Source organism: Sinocyclocheilus rhinocerous, unplaced genomic scaffold, assembly GCF_001515625.1.
Source record: "Sinocyclocheilus rhinocerous isolate Xijiao unplaced genomic scaffold, SAMN03320098_v1.1 scaffold2252, whole genome shotgun sequence".
NCBI lineage: Eukaryota > Metazoa > Chordata > Actinopteri > Cypriniformes > Cyprinidae > Sinocyclocheilus > Sinocyclocheilus rhinocerous.
Window position 1 is genome coordinate 907891 of NW_015650091.1, and position 27432 is coordinate 935322.

Below are 27432 nucleotides of genomic sequence, written 5' to 3' on the forward strand. Positions count from 1 at the left end.
GTGAACAACGGCTCTGTGTAGTTAATGCTGCTCAATGTGAAAGCCCTCACGTGATGGAGATTTACCGCTGATTACAGAACCGGCTTTCTGACAAGATGCGCGTTAAATATCGCATGCGATTTATCGTGCAGCCCTATACTAAAGTCAAAGCAATTTCTTAAAATGTTCTGTAAAATATTACCTTATTTAAATATTATATTATATAATTTGTATTAAGTTGATCGCGCATCTTTCTCTTTTTCTTAAAGGAAAAAATCTTCTAAACTGAACAGAGACATTTCTATCTGAGTAACTTAAGTCTAAAGGAAAAACGAGCTCTAATGTGAAGCAAGTAGGCTACTCATTGATCAGATCTTGTAGGCTTAATAATTGTGTTAGTGTATCTGGATAAAAAAAAATCATGCGTCAAACCTGGCTAATTTGTGGTGGAAATAAATAATGATTTTAGCATTGGTCTGTTGTCCAGAGGTTTTGTTATTTGGCGGTGTTAAACAGCTGATCGAATGTGCAACAAGCGCAGTGCAGAGATTGAGAAGCAACCTTTCAGTCTAAACCCTGAAACAAGTGCGGAGACTCGGAGGACATCATTGCAGTAAGACATTAGCGCCATCTTGTGGTTGTATTGTAAATATGCACGAGGTACCGCAATGAAAATCTATCTACAGGGACTGGACAAAATAATGTGAACATTATAATAGGGGTTAATGTGTAAGCTGCAGTGAAATTTTATCTTTTTCTATATCCTCTAGGTTGTATATCAGTGTAGTATAAGTTCAGCAGTGTTTAGTACAAGCCGTGGTTGAAATGAGTGACTTAGTTGTCTCTTAGAAGACAACTAAGTAGATCTATCTATCTATCTATCTATCAGCACTACAAATACTACTTCAACCAAAGCCACTACAGTTTGGTCCCACTATGAATACTGCATGTCGTAGCAGACATGACTTACAGCACCAGGAGTTTCATCAGACCTTCATCTGCTCCCGTACAGATAACAATGTTCTATCTTGTTATCTGCAGGGGAATATTACAGAGCCGTGTGCATTCCGGTGTCCTCGAATAGCCTTTAATGAGACCAGTAATTCCTAAACACCTGCTGCAGATAAAACACTGTCATCCTCAGCACAGCTCAATTAAAGGAAGGGTTTTCCCCCTAACCCTTCCATACACACACACAACACTCGCACACACACATGCACATGCACACACACATTCTCTCTACAGTCTTTTTAATTCAGCCATTTCAAAAAGTGACAACCACACTATGGGCTAACTACTAGCCTGTCATCTACTTTTGTATTTTGATGGATTCCATTCATGATGTGCTGTGCTTTTCCATAGCTTTTTAGCAGTAAATGCTTACTGAGGATATTATTAGCTTCTGTTTGCTTAGCAACGTTAGCATGTGCCTGAAATGTGTCGTTTTTCCACTGTAATTTAAACACTGAGACATTGGAGACGTGCAGTATTGAAGCAAAGCAAGAAATTAGAATGAAATCTCTTAGCTACACTAAACTTGATTATGTATTTGTGCAATGGTATGGTCCGCATAATAATAATAATAATAATAAGTGCAATTCTATTAAAGTCAAATGGAAATCAATACACCTGCAAACAATATGCATTACTCACATCCTGTATTACAAGAATACTATCAACAGGGGACAGCAAAAGATAGAGCTTCTCAAAGGGGGCAAACAACTGCATGCACTACAAGCACAAAAGTGCTGTTGCATATCACTGAAATCATGACAAAAATAAATATGAATGTACATAGAGTACAACTACTTCAATATTGTGTGCTAATTTATATAATCATCACAATTGTATTATTGATTGACATTCTATTATATTTATTGCAGGAAAACAATTCCTTATACTTCATAAATAAAAAATGAAATATAAATGCAAAATGTAAAATCAAGCCGTGGTTGAAATGAGTGACTTAGTTGTCTCTTAGAAGACAACTAAGTAGATCTATCTATCTATCTATCTATCTATCTATCTGTCAGCACTACAAATACTACTTCAACCAAAGCCACTACAGTTTGGTCCCACTATGAATACTGCATGTCGTAGCAGACATGACTTACAGCACCAGGAGTTTCATCAGACCTTCATCTGCTCCCGTACAGATAACAATGTTCTATCTTGTTATCTGCAGGGGAATATTACAGAGCCGTGTGCATTCCGGTGTCCTCGAATAGCCTTTAATGAGACCAGTAATTCCTAAACACCTGCTGCAGATAAAACACTGTCATCCTCAGCACAGCTCAATTAAAGGAAGGGTTTTCCCCCTAACCCTTCCATACACACACACAACACTCGCACACACACATGCACATGCACACACACATTCTCTCTACAGTCTTTTTAATTCAGCCATTTCAAAAAGTGACAACCACACTATGGGCTAACTACTAGCCTGTCATCTACTTTTGTATTTTGATGGATTCCATTCATGATGTGCTGTGCTTTTCCATAGCTTTTTAGCAGTAAATGCTTACTGAGGATATTATTAGCTTCTGTTTGCTTAGCAACGTTAGCATGTGCCTGAAATGTGTCGTTTTTCCACTGTAATTTAAACACTGAGACATTGGAGACGTGCAGTATTGAAGCAAAGCAAGAAATTAGAATGAAATCTCTTAGCTACACTAAACTTGATTATGTATTTGTGCAATGGTATGGTCCGCATAATAATAATAATAATAATAAGTGCAATTCTATTAAAGTCAAATGGAAATCAATACACCTGCAAACAATATGCATTACTCACATCCTGTATTACAAGAATACTATCAACAGGGTACAGCAACAGATAGAGCTTCTCAAAGGGGGCAAACAACTGCATGTACCACAACCACAGAAGTGCTGTTGCATATCAAATCAATTAACTACAATCAACTACTTATTGTGTGCTAATATATATAATCAACATAACTGTATTATTCATTGTCATAATTACATTTATTGCAGGAGGACAATTCATTATACTTAATAAATAAAATTAAATATAAATGCAAAATATAAATATATTGTTAAAATATTTAAAAAAAAATAGGCCAGCCAAAAGATATACAGATATACAGAGACTGAGACAGCTAGTAAGCCATTAAAAATCTGAATATAAGTCAAAGAAATATAAAAATATATATATTTGAAATCAACCATAATTCTGTTCAGATTTTGAATTCACTGCAAACACTTAAAGGTTGTTTTTCCCTCTGTGAAATTGTGTGAACAAACAATGAAAAAGCAAGTATGTGCTAATAATACGACTCAAGTGGCCATTGAACATACTGAGAGGATAAAATGAACAAACAAGACCTAAGTGAAGGGCGTGATTATAACTGGCACACAATATGCATATCAACCTAGATTAGGCACTAAATGCCACAAAAAGGATTGTTGTCTTACTGAAGACTTTGTAATTGCACAGGGAAGTGATTTTGAAAACTAACACGTCAAGTGAAACTTGTGCACAAAAAAATCGAGCAATCTTTATCTGTTAATGACACTGTGCAGATAAATATGTGAAAATCACGTTCAGCAATGACAATAGTACAGACCTCTGCATTCTTAGCTTGAGCCACAGATGTTGCCATAGTAACAGAGTATATCTTATCAAGTATGGCTCTTGTGTGTGTGTGTGTGTGTGTGTGTGTGTGTTTCCTTGCCCAGGTATGACAACAGGCTGTTGAGTTGTTACACTGATTTGCATGTTAATAGTTTGTTTAACCGCTAGCAATGGTTCGCATCAATTGCAGTCATATAGCTTGAATTAGGATCAATATGGGCTTTTATGTAAATGGTATAAGATACTTGTAAACCAAAAATAGAGTCGCTTCAGATGAGAGCGAATCAATTCAACATTGGGGTGGATATGGTTGCCAGTAGTATTAACTGTACAATGAGCCAGTACTTTCCCAATTTTTTACACCTCAGAAAAATGCATCCAGTTTCGTAATGATTAAAATACTGCGCATACTGAGGGAACTGACAATCCAAGGCAGGTTGATGATTGGGATGATTGACAGGTGAAACTGTTCCAATCCATGGCTTTGACGCTCACGCAATCTGCCGTGAGCTGTAAGGCAAAGTTCATGAATTTCCCCTTCTTACCCCTTAAGTCAACAATCTCTGCATAAAACAAGAAGGGTGGCCCATGGCCCTTGTTGCATATCCATAAAGACTAAATTGTTTGAACCTGCTAGACTTTATAGCCCCCGTTCAGCTCAGGGAATCGCCTGGCGCACATCCCATTGTCAAATATAATGAGGGTGTTTGATGTAAGGGCACTGTGGTACATAATGAGGTGTGCTGCTCTGAACACATAAAAGTACATCTGGCCTATGCTGGACCGCTACGGGAGAAACTTTGAGCCCTGGTCGCCTGGACAGAAGATTTGGGCCCATTTTGATGGAGATCTGAATAAAATACATGCAGTTATTAACCTTGTATTGTTTTTACAAAGCAGTAGCAGGTTACAAAAAAAAATACATTTCTATCCGGATTGCATTCAATTCAATTGCTTAATTTAATGATTTCAGATACATAAATTAAATGTTAAAGGATCTCAGAGGAAGATTTTGAAGAAGAAGAGTTTTTGTCCATAAAATTAAAGTTAATGGGGTCAAAAAGAATTGGAAAAAAAGACTACGTTTTGAAACAGCAGGATGAGTAAATGATGACTTTTCAGGTATTTCATTACAGATTTTTCATTTTTCTTAGAGAAAATAATTTAATTCTGCAGCAAAAAAAAAAAAAAAAATTACAATAAAAACCTTTTCATTGATTAACTGTCAGATACCTTACGAAATACAGTGAAAAATTCTAAATGGTTTAACATCACATTATATGTCATTTTACTGTAAAGTACTGTCAAAATTATGGTTTTTGGAAATAAAACTATGAAAAAACGATTCAAGCAACCAGATAGCTTTATATAGCTATATACAGCTCTCTCTCTCTCTCCCTCTCTCTCTCTCTCTCTCTCTCTCTCTCTCTCTCTCTCTCTATATATATATATATATATATATTACAACATATTAGAGAGTCACAGTTCTTCTTGATTTAGTCTGTCTCAGTTTTTTTTTTTTCTCCATGCCATTCCAGACGGACTGGAAGATGGTGAGATCAGATCTCTATGTGGAGCATTGGCTGTTGTCAGACTCCTTGTGCAAACAAAAATCTCACTGGATTATTACAATTAATGGCAAAAGGACTATTTGGAAATGTAAACTGACATTTCCTATTGACACACAATACAGCAAAAGATAGAAATAACTGATTTAAAACCATTTTTTGCTGGTGAAAATACTAATGGCCTAAGACTTTTGCACAGTAGTGTACACACACTCACACACTCACACACACACACACACACATTGTAATTGTCTTTTTTATGCTGAATGTCTGGCAACCACAGCTATAAATTTAATGGGATATATCTTACAGTGTTCAGTTGCTAACAGTATATCTATCAAAGCTTGTACAACATCGGTTAAAATTATATAAGAGTATGCAGATCCATCACAGGCTGTTTGCGACTTAAATGCAGATATCTATCAATGTAGAGATAAAGATGGACGACGGACATCATGCCTGTGGAGATCTCTGACATAGTCAATTGTTAGACCGAGTCAACAGAATGCCCATAACTTTTACCACAGGCATCCTGATACACTGTATTGGTTAATACTTAACCTGCACATCCTGCCACTGGCCTGTTAGGCACAAAGCAAACAGGGTAGAGCAGCCCAGGGAAGAAATGGGCTTCCCTCTTAAGACTAGGCTTTCCTCACTCAACTGATCGCCAATGGCAGTAGGCTGACACTTCATGAATGCACTGAGCCATCAATCCAGTCAGCTCATTGAAAAAAGGACGAGAGAAACAGGACTGAGATTGGTCTCCCATTGACTTCTAATAGATCTGAATGACCAGCCAAGACTAAGAAGATGTAAACGGTATCTAACAAGCGGTGAACATCAGGAGATCAAAGGTGCTCCTGCTGGTTGATGTATGGCACCCCTTCACATGGAATATCTTGAGAACAGAAATAATGTCCAAAACTCTTTGATTTGTCAGCAAAATGAACTAGATTAAAATCAAACTTGTGAAAAATACCTCGAGTGTCCGTACTGTGAGAAAATATCACATTTTCCTAGGTGAAGATTGTGTTGTGTCCAGGGAGTGACAATCTCTTAGCTGGCTATATATATAGTGTAATTTCATACAGAGAATGGAGAAGCTAAATCTCTATCGGAAACACTTCCTCTCAGTAGTAAATGCTGATAATTACTGTAGAGAAGAGACTTCATGTGTCTTCCCAGTGGTTCACAAACATCTCACCTTATGCGGCCTTGTGAGGGTAAGAAAACTAGGTTTTTCTAAAAAAGAAACTATTGTTTCCTGCTCTGCTTTTAAGGGTAAAGTCCTATTTACTTTGCACATACACCAAACATCCAACCTGTCATTTCAGTAATCAACATGCTTTAGATGAAGTCAATTAACTATACAATTTATAATGGCCTGCTAATAAAGGACATAATGACAGCTTTTTCTAAGTGCTCAAGGACTGCAGGATACTAGCGGAGGTCAGTTTCATCCTCCATCATGGTCTTGCCTAACTACTGGTCAAGTAGAGTCCTTAAAGAGCTAGTGTATTTTCACAGCGAGGTCCCCCCCCCCACACACTCTCAGTGACAATCCATTTTCAGTAAAAAGCCACAGTGGGAGGGAGAGGGGGTGGGGAGATGACAAGGCTCTTACAGTTTCTGCTCAAACAGAAGAAGAAAATCTTAGTTTATTTCACAATACCCTGCATATACTCTCCAAAGACCAATAACAAATAACACAGCTTAAATACAAGTGGAAAATGAACCAGATTAAACAAAGAATTTAATATTTCTGGTCACCAGTGTGCACCAGAGACGGTTAATGAGGTTGCAATGTTCCTACATTTCCCATAAAATGTGTAACACAGATGAGACATAATTATAAAATATGATTTCTGGAAAAAAAAATTAAAAATTAAAGCAGAAGATTTCCATTCAATATGCAACATATTAATAGTAGATACTAGTGTAGTAGACTAATAGTAGACAGTTGCGGTCCTAAATATAACTTATTTATTGAAAGCAAGTCATTTTTATCTGAATAAATTATTACTTCTATTAATCAAGAAGTCAAGAAAAGTCAAACAAATTGGATAAAGAAAAGCAGCTTAACACTATTAAGATAAAATCTGCAGATTATACAGCAGACAGGTGACATTATGATAATAGGATTTGTCAAAGAATAGTATTGCAGCTTCTTGTGTTACACATTACTGTTTTAGGCAAACAGACACTCAACACAAATATTGATGTGTCAAGGACATAAATCTTATTGAATTAACTGTTTTCTTTTGCAGTGATAATGCATTTAATATTTATTATATGCATTCATTTTTATTCTTTCAGAAGTTTTAGCTGGAAGTCAAGCCAACAATGTCTAACATACACAGATTCTTGTATAAAGACATTCTTACCAAACCATAACACAATCTTTAAATTACATTTTAAGAGTGCACAGGGGGCCACTGCCACATACTTTTATGTTTGTGTGGTATTTTATGTGCAAGTCACTTTGCAGTGTTTCGACAACAAACTTGTCAATTCTCAAGCACACACCAATGTGAAAATGTCAGCATAAAAAGCAACATGTCTGTTCAGACACAAATGATATATATGCATACAGCTCATACACATATAATGGCACCATGATTCACAGGCAGTGTTGAGGAATAGTACAGCAAGTGTATGTATAGACTACTCCTGCCGAGCCCTGACAGTGTGAGTTAAGCACAGCCAACCCACTCATTTGCTAATGCCCTTTTGGAACAGGATTTCAACTATTACATTCTGATAGTGTGGGGGTTGGGGGGTGGTATAAAAAATTATAAACATGCAGGAATCTATTGCCATATAGAAATGTAATCTACAAACAATATTAATCACAAACTCTATTAACACAGAAAACACAGAGGCCAAAATAATAAGTTATAAAATAACAAATTTGTTGGCAATGATTATTTCTAGTTGTTCAGAAGAGGTAAGCTTCATTTGAGGTAACTGTTGCCTCACTGTGGCACTCAATCGTCTGGCACGGCATGTGAAACCATTGGCAGCGGTGTGACTGTGACTGACCATAATGTTTTCTCTCTCACGCTTAACAATCTCAATTTCTCTCCATATCCGATTACATGTCATGCTGTTTCTTTCTTTTTATCTTAGCCAATTTCATTCTCTCTTTCTCTTTCTTTACCTCTTCCTCTCTCTCTGACACACGCTGACATGGGTGGCCCAAAGTGACATAGCCGTTGCTGGCCAAGCCTCATTACCGTGGCACAAATGTCAGCCACACCACAATCACTGTCCCGCTGAGGAGAGGGTAAAACTCAAGCTCTACTCAAGCTTTTTTTTTTTGGACATAACTATGAATGTGTGCTATGGATGCATGGGTATTTTTGCATTTTAGCTTAATGTGTTGAGTAACTGGGACGAATATCTTTATACTGGGTTTTGATACAGTATATAGCCTACAGCTTGAATGTTATACCAAACTGGAGCTGTTGTCCAAATGTCAGCAAATTGACGCAGCTTATCAAGTTTGGATTTTGACTTAAAAGTTCATTCAAAAAGTTGGCTGCAGCGGTTGCCCACTCACACGTTTATGTTTAATCTGAACATCTTTTTTTAATTACATTTTGAATTAATATGGAAATACATCTTTCCCAGCTGATCCCTAATGTAACAATGGCAGTCACACTCATTACCGGTCTACTCTTCAACACTGTATCCTGCCATTTAACCCCACATCAGATGCATTGCCCAGGTAAGCCTTAAGGCTTTAAATCCTACGTTGCATTATTTGTTTTAATAACTATTAGACAGTTCTAGCAGTGTTGTGATGCTCAAGTCAAGTCCAAATGTTCCTGAAAATATGGTCTTAGACTTGGACTTGAGACTGACTCGAGTAGTACATCACTGCCTTCTAGTTACAAAAAGCAATTAAGCCCTAATAGGTGAATAAGTTTACATGCACTCGTTTTTGTCAAACAGAATGAACTAAATCCGATTGCAAATTTCAAACGTACTACTTATATTTACTCTAATCTTTGCAATCCGACTGCAATATCAATTTACACGCAGGTTACACATATTACGAGCAAAACTTGCCCATGTGCAGAGCATCTGTTGCCGCGCTCAGATGAAAAGTCACAAGCGCAGAGAAAGCAACCGCGAGCATGTACCCAAAGGCAATTAGCGTTTTTACCTTAATGACATATCAAAAAAATATGCCAGAAAAACTTATTATGTATTTCTGTGTATTTTTCTCAGGTACAAATATCCAGTCTTCTCCTCCAACTGGCGCCAAACGTAAATAAACATGCGCACTTCTGCACTGCGAATGTGCACACGGTATTTTTGTACTTTCTTGTACTTTTACACACATTCCAATTACATAAAAGATGGATTCTTTATAATATTATACATTTATAATGTAAAGTAAAAAAAAATACTTACAGAACATTAGGCCTATAACATCCCAGCAAGCAATTTTGAGTTTAAAAGACGTCTATTAGACGTCTAAATATAGCCTAGATGTCTAGGCTAAAACGAGGCTAAATTTGGGTAACGTAATATTCCGTTCATTGGTGCGCTACACACCTAGTCAAAACTAACACAAAACAATATTTCAATTCCAGCAGATAGTGTAACCCACAAAAAGACATGCATTATTTGTTTGTAATCACCATTCTCCTGCTTTATTATTATACCGACTGCATTGCATTAACTCCTAACAGTTTTAAATGAACTGTTCTAGGGTCTAAAGACTCTTTGCCTCCACCGCACCATCAAGGACAGCTCTGAACTGTTCCATCATGTGATTGAATTGCTTTCAGGCAATTCATCTCACTCAAAATGTTCACCTCTCCATTCCGTTTTGGCGCACCGTGACGCTTAACCCTTGTTGCCATAGTGATGTTTCCGACTCCTTGACCCCTTGGATTAATTTGCCATTTATTGCGGAATAAAAACACCTCGGCAAGTTCTCGAATCCATCCACTAGTGTCTACCCTGACCAGTAATACTAATGAAGAAATTCGCTTTCGGAACAATGGTGAGAATCAAACACTTAAATGTTTGCATAACGAGCTCTTTTACCTCGCCACTTCTCCATCTTAATCATTTGCACTCTCCAAAACACCCACACCCTTCTTCAGGATCAGAGACAGGACCGTCGGGCCGGGAAGCCATCCGACGAATTAATCCGCTAAGGCTGATTGCCATCAGTAGCTTATGATTATGCACCCTGATTACGAAGCCCACCCGAGGACCACGCTACGCCGGCTACACATCGTCAAGGTGGATATAAAATCACGCAATGATTGCACTGGGACGGATCAATCTACCGGCCGCATCGTCTTTTAGCTTAGTCTGAAGTGCAACTATGATTAATAAGGTGTACTTGAGACCTATATAGCTAGTAACACTTAACGAGACCTCCGGCTTTTAAAAGTCGGGCCTTTACGCGTCATAAAACAAACACTTAATTTGACGGACATGGAGAAATTTCACTGACTGTGAACTGGCGACTTGAAACAGACAATGAATCTGTCTATATAAAAGCTAGAATTGCCTTTTAAATGGTCTTTCCTGAACCGAATTTAACAACAAGAGACCACTTAACACGCCAAAAAATAAACTACAAACTACTTTTACTAAAGTTGACTGTTCACTGATTGAAAGAAAAAATACACATAGTGGCACATCACTTTAAGAAATAACAACTAATTCTGCCACTAACGTTCTCCAATGTAGGTAGGCTATGTATTGTCAGGTTAAAGGCACAAGCCTTTGTCTATGCACTCTGTGCAATAATGAGTTGGAGTAATGATACGGTTTTGTAGTCCAACCTGGAAGATAGCGCAACAAATAAACACAACTTTTATGAATTTTGAGGCCTAATAAAATTGCCAGAAGTAGAAGGCTAAGCAAGGGCTATAAATGAACTACAGCACAGTCACATAACTTTAATGTCACCATCACTAACTCATTGTCTTAATAAAAAAAAAAAACATTTTCCCTGAAATTTCCAAGAGCGTAAAACACAACGAGGCTGTGAAAGTGGACTAGAGAGTATTTGAGTTTCCTGTTTGGTGTGATGATGATTAATGTGACCAACAACCTCTAAGTCAATTTAGCCACTTGTTAGTAATCACCTTTTTCAAGACAAGCGAAAGCTTGTATTAATCATGTATTTTAAGTTGTAGAATAAAATGCGAAAATATCTGGACTTTATCATGCATAGAACCAAAAATCAATTCAAAAAGCCTAATTACTTTGGAACGATGGAACAAAAGTGCTTAAATGCTAACTTGTTTCTGGGTTTTGGCCTACAAAAAAACGTCATACCTGCAGCACTCTATTACAATGAAGATTCTGAATGATTCTGACAGACCAATTATGTGGCTGTTGATATCTGTATGAGACATATGGCTGCCTAACGTAGGCTGTTGCTTTTTTAGTAACATGGAGCCACATCAACCCAAAAGAAAACTTTCACCAAAGTTTTAGAGTTGTTTTATTTTATTTATTTATTTTTTTTATTTAGTGAGGGGAGTAGAATGAGTTGAGCTAATTTTAGCCTAACTCCTATTCTCAGTTGTGGAAAATTGACACTTAGTGAGACTTGGTTATATTTAGAAAATATGGCATGTGTGGTTTCTGGTTTAAATACACACTCTTAAAATGAATGTTCCAAAAGGGGGTTGCACAGTGATGCCATAAAAGAACCATTTTGGGTTCCCCAAAGAACCTTTCAGTGAACAGTTCTTAAAAGAACCATTTTTTTTCTCAGTGTGAGAAACATTTAAGGTTCTTCATGGAGCCATCAATGCCAATGAAGAACCTTTATTTTTAAAGGGTTCAAAAAGGGATATTCACATCGATGCCATAGAAGAACCATTTTGTGCCATTTAAAACCCATTTAGTGAACAATTCTTGAAATAACACCTCTTTTAGTGAGAAGAATATTTTAATAGTCTAAAGGACCTTTTGTGGAATGGAAAGGTTCCATGCATTTTAAAGATTCTTCATTGAACCATCAATGCCAATAAAGAACCTTCATTTTTAAGAGTGTAGTCTTCCATCTCTTCTCCTCTCTATTGAAAACGTGCATATCATTCATGGATAAAGTGCTGCACTATAACTATAAGCCACTACAGTACAAAAGCAGCACTTAAACACTTATCATCCATGACACACCCTGTTCCAAAGAGGTCAGAGATGGCATCAGAGGAGATCTATGCCACAGTTTGATCAAATATATTATGCTGAAATGTAACGCTGCGCGGTCCATCACACGCTGATCACTGACAGTAGCTAGAGTGTCAGGAAGACAGCACAGGCTCTTACGCACTGGAGTGGGAGTCAGTGATGTACTGCCAGCGGGACATGTCATGCATACAGGGCAGCCTACATGCTGAGGAGTCCCTATTGCTGCTGCTTAGCACTTGGCGACAGATTGCAAGATCTCAGAGCCAGTGTAGATGTCTGCATGAGAAGGGCAGGAGGGATGGGAGGAGTATATACAAAATAACATTTATAGCAAATGTTGCTTGTCGTATCATTTAAATGACCATTCTCAGTAAAAAAGCTTTCTCCTTAAACACCTCAAGAAATGGTTTTATTCATAAATATTTGTCATAAAAATAACAAACATCGATGTTCATCCAACATTTTTTGTATAAATGGTCTTGATATGTACAAAATAATTTCTCCAGTATAATTATGATAACTTAAGGCAAGTTCACATTTTCTACATTTTCCCCATTACCTCTACTGAATAATTCAGCTAGTACAATGCAAACGCTTTTAGACTGAAAGGCATGTTGAAACTGTTCTAGTATCATGTGAAAGAACTATTGAAAACTGCAGCAACGTATGCTTTCTAATCACTTAACAGCAGTGTCGAACCTTGTGCTATTCTACTTTTTTCTCATCACATCACAAAATAAAGGAGCCATGTGAACTGGATAATTCATAATTAATGAATTAGGGTCACATGGTCACACACTAACACACAATTATGATCTGGTAAAAAAAGAGAAAGAGTACCTGTTATCGAATAGCAGATACCTAGGGCAGACAATGGTATTAAAAATGGCTTAATACATTCAAATTATGGACTGAAGAAATTCAAGACATCTTATGCGTGGCCCGTGTTTTCCATAACACAAGGGACACATTGAAAATAAAGATATAAATAGTCTTTCAGTTCAAAATAAAATGTAAAAAGTAGCACTTGTTAGAAAAATACAAATGATCATTGGCATATAAATGTATTTATTTCTTCCCACTCGCTGTGTAAATTTGACAACAGTAGAACTGGATTGTATAATTGTACAACACAATTACTAATCGATAGAGCATAGCAACAAAATGAAACAGATATAAAGGGGAAAATACGTTGTAAAAACCTTGGCACAAATGAATCAATAATGCCACCATATTGTAAAACGAGGTAAATCTGACTTGTGCTGTGAAGCATCTATCAGTGATTATTAATATCACGTAAACATATACTGTACATGCATTTTTAAAGAATTCTTAATTCTTAAACAGGTGACAGCGTTAGAATAGAAAAGACCAAAAAAGCACGAATTAAAACCATTTTAAGTTCGAAAGTGGAGATAAGTGCAATACATTCCAGCTGTGCGTTTTACTGCCGCATTACAATGCAAGGTCGAGGTTGGAGCTGTTCCATAGTGAAAGTGCTGAACTGCAGTTCATGTGTTCTGCAAAACACGCTCCTCGATTAAGAAATATAATGGTCGAGGACAAACTGTAAATTTAAAAAAAACACTCGATTTAAGTTTATTCACTTGCTGCACACACCCCAAGCTGCACGCAAGGTTCAATGTGGGAGGTCCAGGTTTAAAATTATATTCCCTATTTCACAAAAAGGGATCCTCAGTGGACCTTTACGCTCATGCGGGTCGCTTGAATCAGTTGCCACGACGTTCACTTGAGCTTTGGAGTTGTGTTCTGTAGCCTAAGCTACTGTTTTAGTAAGCTTAAATCTTCCAAGACGGTAAGATTTGACATCACGCACAACGAGCGCTCATTACGCCTTTCACAATTTTCGCTTAAATGGCCTCTGGCAAAGTGAATGGCCACGCGTTGACTACTTGTGGCTTCAACTCCATCTTTTCTTTCTGTTTGAGATGCACCCGACCGTGCCGTTTCCTTTCGTCGCTCCTGGCAAAGCGTTTGCCGCACACATCGCAAGAAAAGGGCTTCTCACCGGTATGAGTGCGGGTGTGCGTGGTCAGATGGTCGCTTCTGCTGAAGCTCCGCAAACAGATGCGGCACTGGAAAGGTTTGTGTCCCGTGTGGATGCGGATGTGCCTGTTGAGCTCATCCGACCGAGAGAAGCGCCGGTCGCAGGTCTCCATTGGACACGTGAAGGGTTTCTCTTTGGCCGGTCCGGTAGAGGAAGCAGGGCTCTTTCTTACACGGTTAGGTTTCTGAGCCCGTGTGTAAGTTTGACTGAAAGACTCCGGCAATAATGATGAATACAGTACAGAGTCTATTGTGGAAGTCGAGTAGGTTGTGTCGCAACTCGACTGGAGTTCAATATTTGGAAAAATGGTCGGTTTTAAAAGACTGGTGGTTGGGATATTCATAACTGGAGTGGAGTAGTTAAACATGGGAGTACTGAAGCCCTGTGTGCACGTATCTCCAAAGCACTGCTCCTGTTTCAGGGTACTCTCCACTTTGAATTCAGTCTCTGGGTTTGAGCAAATGGGAGAATAAGAGTCCAAAAGTTCTTTCACGTCCACCTGTTGTTGATCAGTTTGAAAACTATTCGACATGGAGAACGGCTCTGACTGGAAGCCAGCATCCAAGTACGACTTATTGAAGGCCCCCCACTCGTAACAGCTGCTCTCGAATTCATTTTTGATGACCACCGGGAACGTCGCGCTCTCAGACAGCGGCTCCGCGTCTTGCGCAGAGGAGGCAAAGTTTAAATGCGATGCAGCGGGGTGTTGGTCCTGCGCGGCCGTCTGGGAGTCCGAGTAGCTGTGGCCTGCCTGTCCCGGGGAATACAGCGGCGGGGTGGTGCACGTGGAGGCCTGCGTCTGGACGCCCTCGTCGCCGAAACTGCTACGGCTTGCGTTCATCGTACCGTCTGCACACTGATGCGCATCCGAGACAGGGGTAGTTGAGATGCCAACGATTTCGGTGATCATGTTGAGCAGTGTTTCCGTGCTGCAAGGTGTTCCTTGAGCTGTTTCCACGTAGAAGCTGCCTGAGTAAGCTAAGGAGCTTGTGTAGCTTTCCTTCGGACCCTGACAAGAGTTATACTGATCTATACTCGTGGGCTCCGTTTTGGGGGTAATAGGCGCACCTGACGTGGTGGAAAAAAAGACAGGGATGCGTCAGTGCCTTCAGTGAAATGTGCAATCAGTTATATAACGATATAGTTTCGTGAGTGGCTTGAATTAACTTGCATTGTATTATTTTTCATGCAGCAGTACTGATATCTGGTCTTTAATAAACAGAGCTAAGATGTTTAAAGATCTGTCAGAAACTCACCGTGTGCAAACTGGGCAGATGCTGTTCTTCCAGAATCCATGAAAACATTCTGGCTGTCTTTGGAGCCGTGAGTTTCCATCCCTATCGCAGAACTGTTACAGTTTTCAAACTGAGAGTAGAAAGAATCTTGAGAGTTCAAATCCATGTTGTTAAGCATCTTTCCGTGAATGGCTTTCCAATGGCTGTCAGTCCGAGCAGGTTATTGATAAGGGGGTATTGCAAACACAAGAAAGAGCAAAAACCGATCCGATAGTTAAGTCCGTGAAGGCGTTCGTCCAAAAAAGAAATGTAAATACTTTGGAATTCCCTCTTTTTGAGATCTGCGTCGAGGTAATATAGCTCTCCAGCTGTATGTAGATGTGTAGATCTGTTGATTCTCACACCAACGGCTTCCCTTCGCTTGGCTTTTATACACTCCGTCTCACCGATCAGCCCTCCTCCCCATTCATTGTCTCCAGTGAGAGGATTCCCCGCCGCGTGTCATCTTCGTGACCATATATGGACAGAGGATATGACGGGCTTCCCCAAAAAAGGAGAATTACGGTTCTGACGCTTCAGCAAGACTGTCGTTAAGTGTACGGGAACGACGGAGAACCAGACTTAAGCTATGAATGTTTCTTAGCTAATTCAAATTAAAGCACTATGCATTAGACTGCGTTTTCGTAGACATCTGAACGCGTTCCTGACGAAAACAAACAGAAAGTGTTTAATAAAAAGCTCCTTTTCATTTTCAGTCTCTGTCAAAATCAACCTCTAAAAAATCGACATCGAATTCAGTCCGTTTCCTTTAATTTCGTTTTATGAACGTCTTGTAAAACTTTATTTGCTTCTAGGTGTTTAACACACATCACAACCTTTCACGACATGCTGTTGTTTATAGCGACAAAAATATCTGCGTAAGATTAATTTAAGCAATTAGCTGACTGTGAACGAAGACATATTTGTTTTGAAATTCAGTTTGTTAGGACATGCAAATGAGTTATGAGGTAAAAAGGCATTGCAGTACGCTACAATATGTAGCATAAAGCTTGGAAAGCAATTCTCATTCATATTCCCCTCGTTTTTTTTAGCGTAAATTATATTATCACCTTATTAATGTTTTGTCATTACCTTGACTAGGCTGTAAAGTCATTGCAGTCCTAAAATTCACATTTTCCAGAACATAAGCTCGATTGATTGTAGACTAGATATACTTCGATACAGATAAAACACACTTCATAGAACATCATAAAATAGAATACACAACTAATTATAATATACAACATTAAGTAAAACGGCCCTGAGACAAATGTGAATATTTTCCTCATACAAGTAGATTGTTGAGACGCTCTGCCATCCTGTCGCGCAGAGCTGGCGTTAAAAGTGCTCTGTTGTCCAGCACCATGGAGAGCGCCACTTGAAATAGCAGGCTGCTCTATTCTACAATTATAGTTCCTCTATTCTACAATTATAGTTCACGGCCTGCAGTCTGTGTACAATGCTATAACTGTGACATTCTTGCTGTCGGTCTAATATAACAGTCGAACTGATAACGGTTTCCTTTCTCCTTCGCCCTTTTTTTTTTTGTAACGATACATTAAACGAACGTAATTCATTCAAATATAGACTACTTAGAGACCCCTTCATGATCATGTTTTCAATTTCTGAATGAAAATTCATTTTTCTATTATTTTTGTAGGTTACAATTAAAATGTCTAGGTTGTTTAATTGTAGAAAACTGTAAACAAAAGTCTCATCAACAACAAAGCAATAAGTGCATAAGTTGGCCTTATTATTCTTTTTTTTTTTTTTTTTTTTTTTAAAGAGCAGTCACAATTTTATAATGCTTGGTATGGCTGTGTGAAGGTCACTACATTTTACAAGAGAAAATAGAATGAGATTTCGAACTTTTTAAGGAACAGCTCTATAAGCTCAAATGTTATATGTTATTAACTCAAAAAATGAGTATCTTATGTGTGTCTATTTGGATGTATTCAAAGTGTTAGGTGGTTTACTTCACTTGACAATTTGTTATTAAAACAAATACTTTTTTAATGAATAAATTCTTTAAAAAAAATAAAAATAAGCAAATTAATGTTGTATAATGTTTAAATTACCCATGTACTGTTGTCAAATCTAGGCCAATTTCTAGGATTTTGCCTCTTCAACAAGAAATTATGGGAATATTGAAAGTTATTGAACAATATCTAAAAACAGATTTTCTAAGAAGGCATTTCATAAGAACAAAAAAGTAGCCTAGATTTTAGATTAATAAAATTAAAGTTATGTTTTGCAGCTTCTTAGCCAAATGTTCTAAAAATTACAACAGTAGCACATGGAAACTCCTACACTGGTGGCTTTACTCTCTACAACTAATTCCCTGTTGCAAAATCCAGTTTAATCTGGAAACTGTCTTGGAACATAGTAGCTGGCTGACCAGCCACCATGCTCAAAAAACAGCTTGAACTGTGGTTCAAGATGGTCTACCAGCTTGGAGCAGCTAATGATCAGAGCTATCATGTTCCAAACAACAGCTACCAGCTTAAGCAGTACTTTATGGCATGGTTTGCAAAACCTCTGTTAAAGAACCATGGCGGACAATGATGTCCACTTGTCCTGTAATAGGTAGGTGGAAACTTTATGAGAATTTGAGGTGCCTTTAAAATCACTTGAGAACTGTGGTTTGCCCCATCCAACGGTGCATTAATAGCTGTGACTGCTACTCTTGTGCAATATTACTTTACATAGGCCACTGGAGCACCAATGGAGGACAAAAAGAGACGAGGAAGAATATGTTGAGCAGTGGGCTGAAAAAAGCGAGGCACTTATTTAGCACATGCCTACTCAAGTATCCTTTGTTCACCAAATCTATTTATGTATTTTTTATTAAATTTTTTTTATGGCTTATTTTTTATTGAACAGCATGTGCATACAATAGTTGAAAATACTGGCAGTATTTTTCATTTATTTTGGAACAGCCCTGAGTAAATAAATTTGCCATGTAACCCATTTAGGCGAGGTTTCCATAAATACACAAGCACGATGACAAAGAAGCGGCCATATGCATGATGGAACTGGCTTTGGTGGTGCATGAAATATTCCTCTTATTATGATGATACAAAATCACACTTAACAACGAGTTTGACATTTTCTGGAGGTAACTGTTCGCATCAGGCTACTTTCCCCTATTCGAGCCCCTAATATCTCCCTCTCCAGTTGACCTAAACCTATTAAAAAGCTCTCCTCTTAAAGAGTTCATAACACTGAGACGCTGTTGTGATAACTGCCGAGTAGCGCTCACCTCTCGCCTCTGCAAAATGCCACGGAGCTCAGTAATGGATTTATGTAATTCCTGCACTTACCAAGATTATTATACCAAAGAAATGCAATGAAGGTAAAAGTGTAATGAGACCATCGTTCTGTCAGTATTTTCTTAAAAGTTTGTTTGAAAGGAAACGTCGGATGATCTGAGCTCCACTGCAACATCAGATATTTCAAGCCCATTCAGTGTTTGAATAGAATCGAATGGCAAAATAGATGTCTATAGATAATATTGGTTTGTCAGTATAAGCTCCTGCCAGTGCAGTGCATGTGAAAATGAAATGAATATTGTCTCTACACTGTCTTCACTCATTTTTTTTCATGCTCGTGATCCATCTGTTCATAGCAGCATTTTGTAGAACGCTAAACAACACCATTATCAAATGGTCTAATCGTATCCACACATAATTTGACTAATTCCCAAAGCAATGATTGAGCTGAAGGAAGAAGCAGCACTGCAAAGAGAAAGTTGGAAAATATTGCATCTAACAGTACAAAAACAGAGCAATAAAAAGGAGCAACAAAGATTTCTGTAAAATATTATGATAAAATAACTTATTTACTATTGCAAAAAGCTTAGGCTCAAGCTTATGGGCTTGACATGCATGACGACGTACTGAAAAGAAAGGCTTTGGAGTACATTCAAGAATGTCTGGTAGATTTTCAAGAGGCAGAGGAATCATACGCCCTCCACATCACATTTCTGAAGTATGTCCCATATTACAAACCCCCCAATGGCACTGGATGAAGGCTCATCTTCCTCAAACCCTAGCAACAATGAGAAACCGAAAAAAGGGATTGGGAGAGCTAACATCAGAGTTTCCACGACCAGAAACACGACTCGATGCAAGCTTGCATCACGCTGCCAAATAATTTTGCTTTCTTTTCCCTTTCAATCACAATCCCATGCATGACCACGCTCCAGCGCTTGAGCCCCTTTCAGAAAGCATGGATCTTTTGAACCGGCGACTTATCGCTCTCCTCCGTCTAAGGAGTGTGGGAGTGGGGTTAGGGAAGCCCGATTGCAGAACCGAAACCCCACTCAGCGAGCTGCAGGTTTCCCTTGCAGTTCCAGAAATACACCCTTGTGCTCGCCCACCCTTGTCCCCGGACAACCATCCTCGCCTTTCAGGCTGGGAGGGGCCGGAGCTTAGGCTTTCTTCCTGATCGTGACTGCAGAGGGTTCCAGCAGTTCCCCGCCCGCTCTGACTGACACCCCCACATTCCCAGCAACCTCTTCTCTACTCTGAGCCACAGCTACAGCGCATACCAGCAAGCCAATCTGGCTCTCCTCCAGCTACCTAGAGTTATCTAATCACGATAAATGAGTTTAAATTAACTTGGCACCACGGCGACAGGGCTCACTTCTTGTTACTCAGCAGGGCGCTCAATGTTGTAGCACTCTTCCTTGTTACTGGGGACGAGGCCCATAAGTTTTTCCTCAACTCCCCAGCTGCCACCTGAGCCATTTGGAGAAATCAACAAACTCATTGTGCACTTGCATGGCAGTCCTCTTCCTACTGTGTAATTCGAGCAGCCAGCACTGCGTATTTCTTCAGGAGGTAGACTTCATAAAGACTGACCCTATCAAGGTGATTCAATAAAAGCCTGTAAAAGAATTCACCTTTTCTGAGGGACAACTACAGACTGAAAAGGAATGAGTCTATTGAAACAGATTGCACTGCTGCTATGAGGAAACCAAATAAGAATGTGGTCTCTCTCTCTCTCTTTCCTCGCTAACATAAGTAACTATGGTAACAGGCGCTCTGCATGGCACTGCTTCCACAAGCTCTCCAGAAATAAAACTGTTGGGCTAAGAGCGAGCAGGTAAAGACAAAAGATCCCGAACGCCACTATTTATAGAGGCAGGCTTACATAATCTCCACACAGACCAGCGCTGGCCGAGGGAGGTTGGGTTTTGGGGTGAATGGCACTGGGGCACTGGCCCTAGAAATCGAGTGTGCGAGAGTGCTGTCTGGAGGTTACACTGAAGATTATGAGCAAGCATGAGAGGCTACAGGAGGGGGAGGAAGTGAGAAAGAAAGAGTTTGAACAGAGAGGGGAAAAGACAACAGTGGATTGGATTTGATGGTTGCACTGCTAAAGGGTGAACGCTTGGCAAAGCTCAGCATACATGTGCTTGTTGATCAGCAACTCAAGCTCCCATGGGACGCATATCAGCCTGTGGTGGTGGGAGATGTTCGCCATTGAACGTCACTGTATCAGCGATTACATCACCACTTGATTCACTGAGGTAACAAGTGCTTATGACAGATGGAAAGAACGCTGTCAGGGATAACAAACACAAGACTTTACCCACTGGCACTGTGAGCCACACTCACTACATTCCACACAAAATCAAGAGAACACAGCTGAGGGCCTGAGACGACAACGTCACAATCTGTTTGGCTAATGATACTGATTGAAGTAGAGCTGGACAAGTCTTCTATACTTGATACAGTAGCTTGTTTAAAAGAGAGCACTGTCAAGAGCCGGTGTCAGAAACTACATTCGTTTGACGCACAGAGTGTGAGTAAATGGCTCCCCCTATCAGTCGTATACGGTCTTTACACTCTCCACACTAAAATATTGATTCTTTTGAGCTCGACTGAATGAGGTTGTGAATTGTTATCCATGAGTTGATATAATCAGCAAATGAAACTCACACTTCATAAAACAGGAAGCTTTGAGAATGTAATGCAATAATTGTCCCATTACGGGGCAAAAGAAAGTGTGACTCACGTAAATATGCCCCAACTACTCTTACCAATAGATGCAAACAGAGGCTCGGGATCTCATCAATGCGCAAATGGAGGAACTCTGACTCATCTATTTATGCCTGTGCGTTAGATCTGGCTAATGCTGTTTTGGCTATTATCCCATTGTACCGTGCGTCTGAGAAGAGGGAGGGGGATTGCGCATTGAGTGTTTTAGTCACACCGAACAACCAAAAACTACAAAGGCTGGGAGATGCATTTCAAATGGCAATACCCATGAGGAAACACATGCTATGCTGCCCAAAGGGAATGAAAATATAGAGGAAGATGTGTGTTTAACTCATCTCTCATCATTCGTCATATTGCTCACGTTGCCACATGGTTCTTTCATTGTGTTAAAAGATATTGAAGTAAAAAAAAAAAATTTAAATAAAAAATATCAAATACAGCATTGACACATCAACAGGCTTAAGTCTCCAAAACACTGCTGACACAACCAGGAGTGTGTAAACAGAGGGATGTCAACACTTTTGAACTTTCCCTCCGATCATCATCAACAACACACTTAAACGAACACAATTAATCTACAAGCTTAGCTACCTATCCTCTTACGGGCCCCAAAAGTGTTGCTTCATTAAACTGTAAACCTACTGAATGAATAGCAAATTAAAATAAAATATGTATAAGACACTTTAGGTCAGCAAAAGTAATTTAATACACTAATGTATATGTAAATTACAGATTCTGAAGCTCAGATTAATAAAATCAGAAATGCAAATACTACCTCTAATTAAGAATTGTTTTTAAGTCATGCCACATAATTAATGTGTTTGAAAATCTGCACTCATTCAAGCTACAAATAAAGCACTAAACTGTGCTTAACAATAAGGATTTTTCTGCTTACTCGGTCAGCTAGTAGTTAAGATTTTTACTTGACCTACCAACATTTTAATTTCTTGAAAAATAAATAAATAAAAGCAATATAATTTTCTTTGTTAAAAAAAAATTCACTATTTTCCTACAAAGCTGGAATTTATTACAGCTTTAATGTAGCTCCATATTCATAAAAATAAAAAAAAATCTGGAAAACAATGTCATACAATGCTTAAAAAATTACAGATTGGTTTGTAGTTTAACATATTCTTGCTGATGCTTCCAAGGCTATCACAAGTCATTTTTGCATTGTACAATGCATACAATGTAAGCCATAAAAAAAGGATGTTCAAGATAAATGAATGTAACGTTTTCAGTGGCAACACAGAACTGGCTGGAAAGATCAAGTGTTCTGTCAACTGGCCTGAAACACTCTCACACTGGCACAGGGTTACTGGTCCATCACGTTGAACCGTTTAAAATGCCACCTCTCAATCCTCTGTAAAAATAGAATGTATTCTTCAGTGTTAGCATTAGTGCATAAGAAGCAAGAACCACACTCTGAATGTAAACTATATGCAGAAGAGAAATCAACCACTAGTCTTCATTTGACAATCTGGCAAGAAATGTTGACAGGGTTTCTGCACAAACACCTACCTTATGTTTACTCATTTTTATGACTAAAAGAAAACGGAGACTGTCTACCTGAAACAGAATAAAATTTCATGTAGACACAGACAGAGAATATATACTTTCCTGCAAAACAATATCAACTTTCATATTTAAACTTGTTTTGTTGTTGTTGTACTTAGTATATGAACATTTCTTCAAATGTTTTTACACGTCTAACTAAAATTGTTAAGAAAGTACAATTAAACTGAACTGAGATAAGTTTAAGTGTATTTTTTAAGCAGAAAAGTAAAGATTGTTAAGACTAACTTAGAATGCTGGCATGACAAAGGCTTGTTTGAAAAAAAAAAAGTTTTAAAATGTCTAGACCTTACAAACAGAAAGAATCAATTCAGCATATTACTTTTTCTGTCATTGCAATTCAACTTGCTGTGAATTGTGGCCAATTCAATTCAAATTCTAACACATGAATTATATACAGTAGAAAGAGAGCAAATCTCCAACCCTATTTATAATCAAAGTAAATTACATAACACTTTTTTTAAAAACACCATCCATAAAGAGATATGATTGTAATATAAAGTATAGGATTCAATTCATCTGAAGAATGATTTTATAGGACGTTTTTAATTTATTCTGTTAAATGAAGCCAAACAGCAATGGACCAAAATAAGTGCACAGTCTCCTCCTGGTTCACACAGATGATACTGTTTTGTCTGATCCAGAAAAAGCCCATGGCTTTTCGAACCTGAGGATATAATCACATTTAACTGGACGTAAAACGGAAATATTTAAAGAGGACTCTTCATTATTATATTAAATTAACAAATAAAAAAATCCATCTAAGTTATGTAAAAATGAATTACACTTTGTTGTAATAAACATATGGCACCAGTTGACCTTGATTTATCATTCTGATTCTGGCCTGCTACTGATTTTTAATACTCTTCAGCCATTATCAGTACAGTCAGAGCCGACCAGCCAGTAAAGGGGTGGCTACCTTGCCCCCTTCCAGTGCTATCATTGTACTGTTCCCAGATGTATCCAGTTTCCATATACTGCTTGTAAACATTATTGATAAGGTTAGTCCTGAGATCTTGATATAGGGTAGCTGCCTTCTTTTTGTATGGCCCTTCGATGCTGCCATAGTGATGCAGTGCTCTAACTGCCAGGTAGTTTATGTTGATCCAGATCGGTCCTCGCCAGTAGGGGGCATCGTGTTCCGTGTTCCTCTTCATGTAGAGGGGATCGGAGTGCGAGAGCGAGCGCAGGCCATAGGGTGTCCAAATGCGTTCAGGATCTTGAATGTCCTGCAAAATATGCTCTATTTTTGGCGTATCTGGTGTCAGAATTTGTAGCAAGAACGGAAAAAGGCTAACATAGCCTAATGCATTCACATACTGGAGCTTAGGGGCTTTACGAACAGAGCGAACCAACCGTGTGACTGGGAACTGGTGCCGTGGTTGTCCAGGAGGCACGAACACTTTCTCCTGCTGAAGTGAGACCGCCTGGGTGTGATTTCCATAATCACTGAAGGCGTGCAGATTCTCGGACCAATGCAGTTTGTTTAACAGGTCATTATTGCTGAGAGTACGGTGGGTGTTTTCGTACACCAGGTGGGGTTCCCCAAGTATTCGTGCTACATTTGCCATGATGCCAGAGGCCAGGGTCATCCAGCAATACAAGTCCACATGCCTCTCATCAGCAGATGGGTGGGAAGCCCTTGGGTAGTCGTCCAGGCCAGAGGTCAGGGTCTTGGGATTTAGGAAAAGGTTGGTGTCTTTGTCCCGGCCTCGCCAGCGGTAGGAGTTGGCCATTGGTCCAGCTTGTGTGGTATTAAACCACTCAAACCAAATCTGCAGTCTTGGATACAACCTTCTCAGGAAAGGAATCATGGTTTGAGACAACTCTGGTTGAGCATTCAGCTGCTCTAGTAACTCCTGTAGGGCCAGGAAGAGCGTGGGCGGGTTAGCGTTTTCGTTGTGCTGCACTATAAACTCGGACGGTACTTTGCTGCGTGCTTCATCATCCAAGATTTGTTCGCGTGGGATCCAGCCCTCTATATTGATAAGATCAAGCCAGTGTGCAATGACTTCCTTTGTTAACTGAGTGTCCCATTTGCGGATGAGAAGTTGATGAAATCCTTCATCCCAAAGAAAGCCCCTTGGAAAGAAAGAGCGAGATGGTACTGCCGTAAACAGCAGACCCTCAGGGTAAAGCACAGGGTGCTCATTATAAACCGATTGTACCACCGACTGTCCGAAAAAATATCCCATGCCACCAAGCATGTTGCTTAAAGCTGCCTTAGCAAATTTAATCTGTGAAGATGTGAACCCTTTAGCTTGGAGGCCAAATGTACTCTCAAACTTCTCGTCAAATGCCACCTTACGCTTCTCCAGCTCATCTGTAAGCGTCGAGCCCACAAGTTGATTCGGTCGTTCCCGGAAGCTCCCGGATTCAAACAAAACTTCAATCTGGAAAGGGGTTTGAACTGTTACTTGATGCACCACTAAATCACTCTCCATCTTAAGATCTTTCTGTTGGTTCTGGTGGTTAGTGACTTTGTAAGAATCCACAGCAAAATAAAATCTTTTTTCACCTTTAGGAGGACTGAAATCAAACTTGTGATTTAGGCTGTTCTTCACTATATCTGTTAGCTTATCAAGGCCAGGGCTCTTAGTTTGCAAGTAATTATATCTGAAAAGAAAAAGAGTAAAACAATACAGTAACTTGTTAAAATAACAATATGACAGAAAACATTATTTTATCTTTTTTTTTTTTCTCACACTCCTCCATTCTGTTCATCTGAGAATCATACTAATAGTGAGATTTCACGTGTTCCTGTGGCTCAGTGGTAGAGCATTGCGTTAGCAGCGCAAAAGATTGTGGGTTCGATTCCCAGGGAACACACATACTGGTAAAAAAAAATGTATAGCCTGAATGCACTGTAAGTCGCTTTGGATAAAAGCGTCTGCTAAATGCATAAATTATATTATTAATTATTATTAAATTTTCTTCTGTAGAACATAAAAGAAGATATTTTGAAAAATGTCTCAGTGTATTTTTTTTTTATTTAGTTCATCCTATTCCGTCAATGGTCCACACTCCAGCCCAGTAGGTGGCGGGAATGCACCTATCGTTTGTTTGCCAACCTCCATAAAACTCCAAAAGAAGAAAAATAATGTCTCAGTCAGACAAGCGGCACCTACACTCCTCCATTCTGTTCATCTGAGAATCATACTAATAGTGAGATTTCACGTGTTCCTGTGGCTCAGTGGTAGAGCATTGCGTTAGCAGCGCAAAAGATTGTGGGTTCGATTCCCAGGGAACACACATACTGGTAAAAAAAAATGTATAGCCTGAATGCACTGTAAGTCGCTTTGGATAAAAGCGTCTGCTAAATGCATAAATTATATTATTAATTATTATTAAATTATAAGATTTTGTGTTTGAGAAGCAAGTGAAGATTTCATGTTTTTTTTTAATTCAAAACTAAAATAGTTTTCCATGTTTTGTTGCTTTGTATAAAGGTACAATTAATCAGTAAATAATATATATTATTAACAAATATCAGTAACTATTACTAATAGAATACTATAATAAATGTAGTTTTAATGTATTATTACTATTATATTATTTATTCTGTTGCAGTAAATTACTGCTAAAAACCTACAATCCTCCCTATTACTAATACTATTGTTCACAAAGCTACTTATTACAAAAGTTTGTAGTCCACAATAAATGTAACATACCTGGCATATTTGCCACTAGCACCTTCCCCTGCAGTGGGCTTGCCAAATGTGATCTTGAAGTTGCCAAGCTCCTCAGATGTTCCAGTCACAGTGCTCAAGCGATTTTTCTCCTCTACATGAGCCTGCAAGGACCCTTGAACATCTGTAGCTGTGTAGAACATCAGCGAGATCACAGGAGCTGAAGCAGCAGTGCTCTGCCAATCAGAAACAAATTTATATTTTACCTTATGTTACCTTGTGTACGTGTCAGTTCTCTACTGAAGTTTGTAATCAGCAACACGGACACTTCCGCATTGTTTTGCGAAGCTGACAACAATCGTAGATGCATTATGACTGTTATTCAAAATAAAAGTCCTTCAGCGGCATACTATTGCTGCCGACACCTTACATCATTTTTAAAAAATAAAAGCACTGTCAGCATTTACTCATCACCCTTTGGTCATCACCATGTCGTTCACAGCCTAAATTGCTTTTTTTCTTCTGTAGAACATAAAAGAAGATATTTTGAA

The 27432-nt window shown here is 38.7% G+C and overlaps 2 protein-coding genes across 2 annotated transcripts; both read right to left on the reverse strand.

Moving 5' to 3' along the window:
- Positions 1-14061: 14061 nt before the first annotated feature.
- On the reverse strand, positions 14062-15869 carry LOC107711522 (Krueppel-like factor 6). Its single transcript, XM_016516510.1, has 2 exons — positions 15652-15869; positions 14062-15463 (listed from the first exon to the last, which is right to left on the reverse strand). The coding sequence occupies exons 1-2, from the start codon at positions 15806-15808 to the stop codon at positions 14199-14201; spliced, it is 1422 nt and encodes a 473-aa protein (XP_016371996.1). The 5' UTR covers positions 15809-15869; the 3' UTR covers positions 14062-14198.
- A 6857-nt stretch (positions 15870-22726) lies between these two features.
- Positions 22727-27117, reverse strand: LOC107711520 (mannosyl-oligosaccharide glucosidase-like; the record flags this gene model as incomplete). Its single annotated transcript, XM_016516507.1, has 2 exons — positions 22727-25868; positions 26924-27117. Coding segments are annotated over 2 exons (1953 nt in total), but the record flags the coding sequence as incomplete, so codon positions are not given.
- Between the last annotated feature and the right edge of the window lie 315 nt (positions 27118-27432).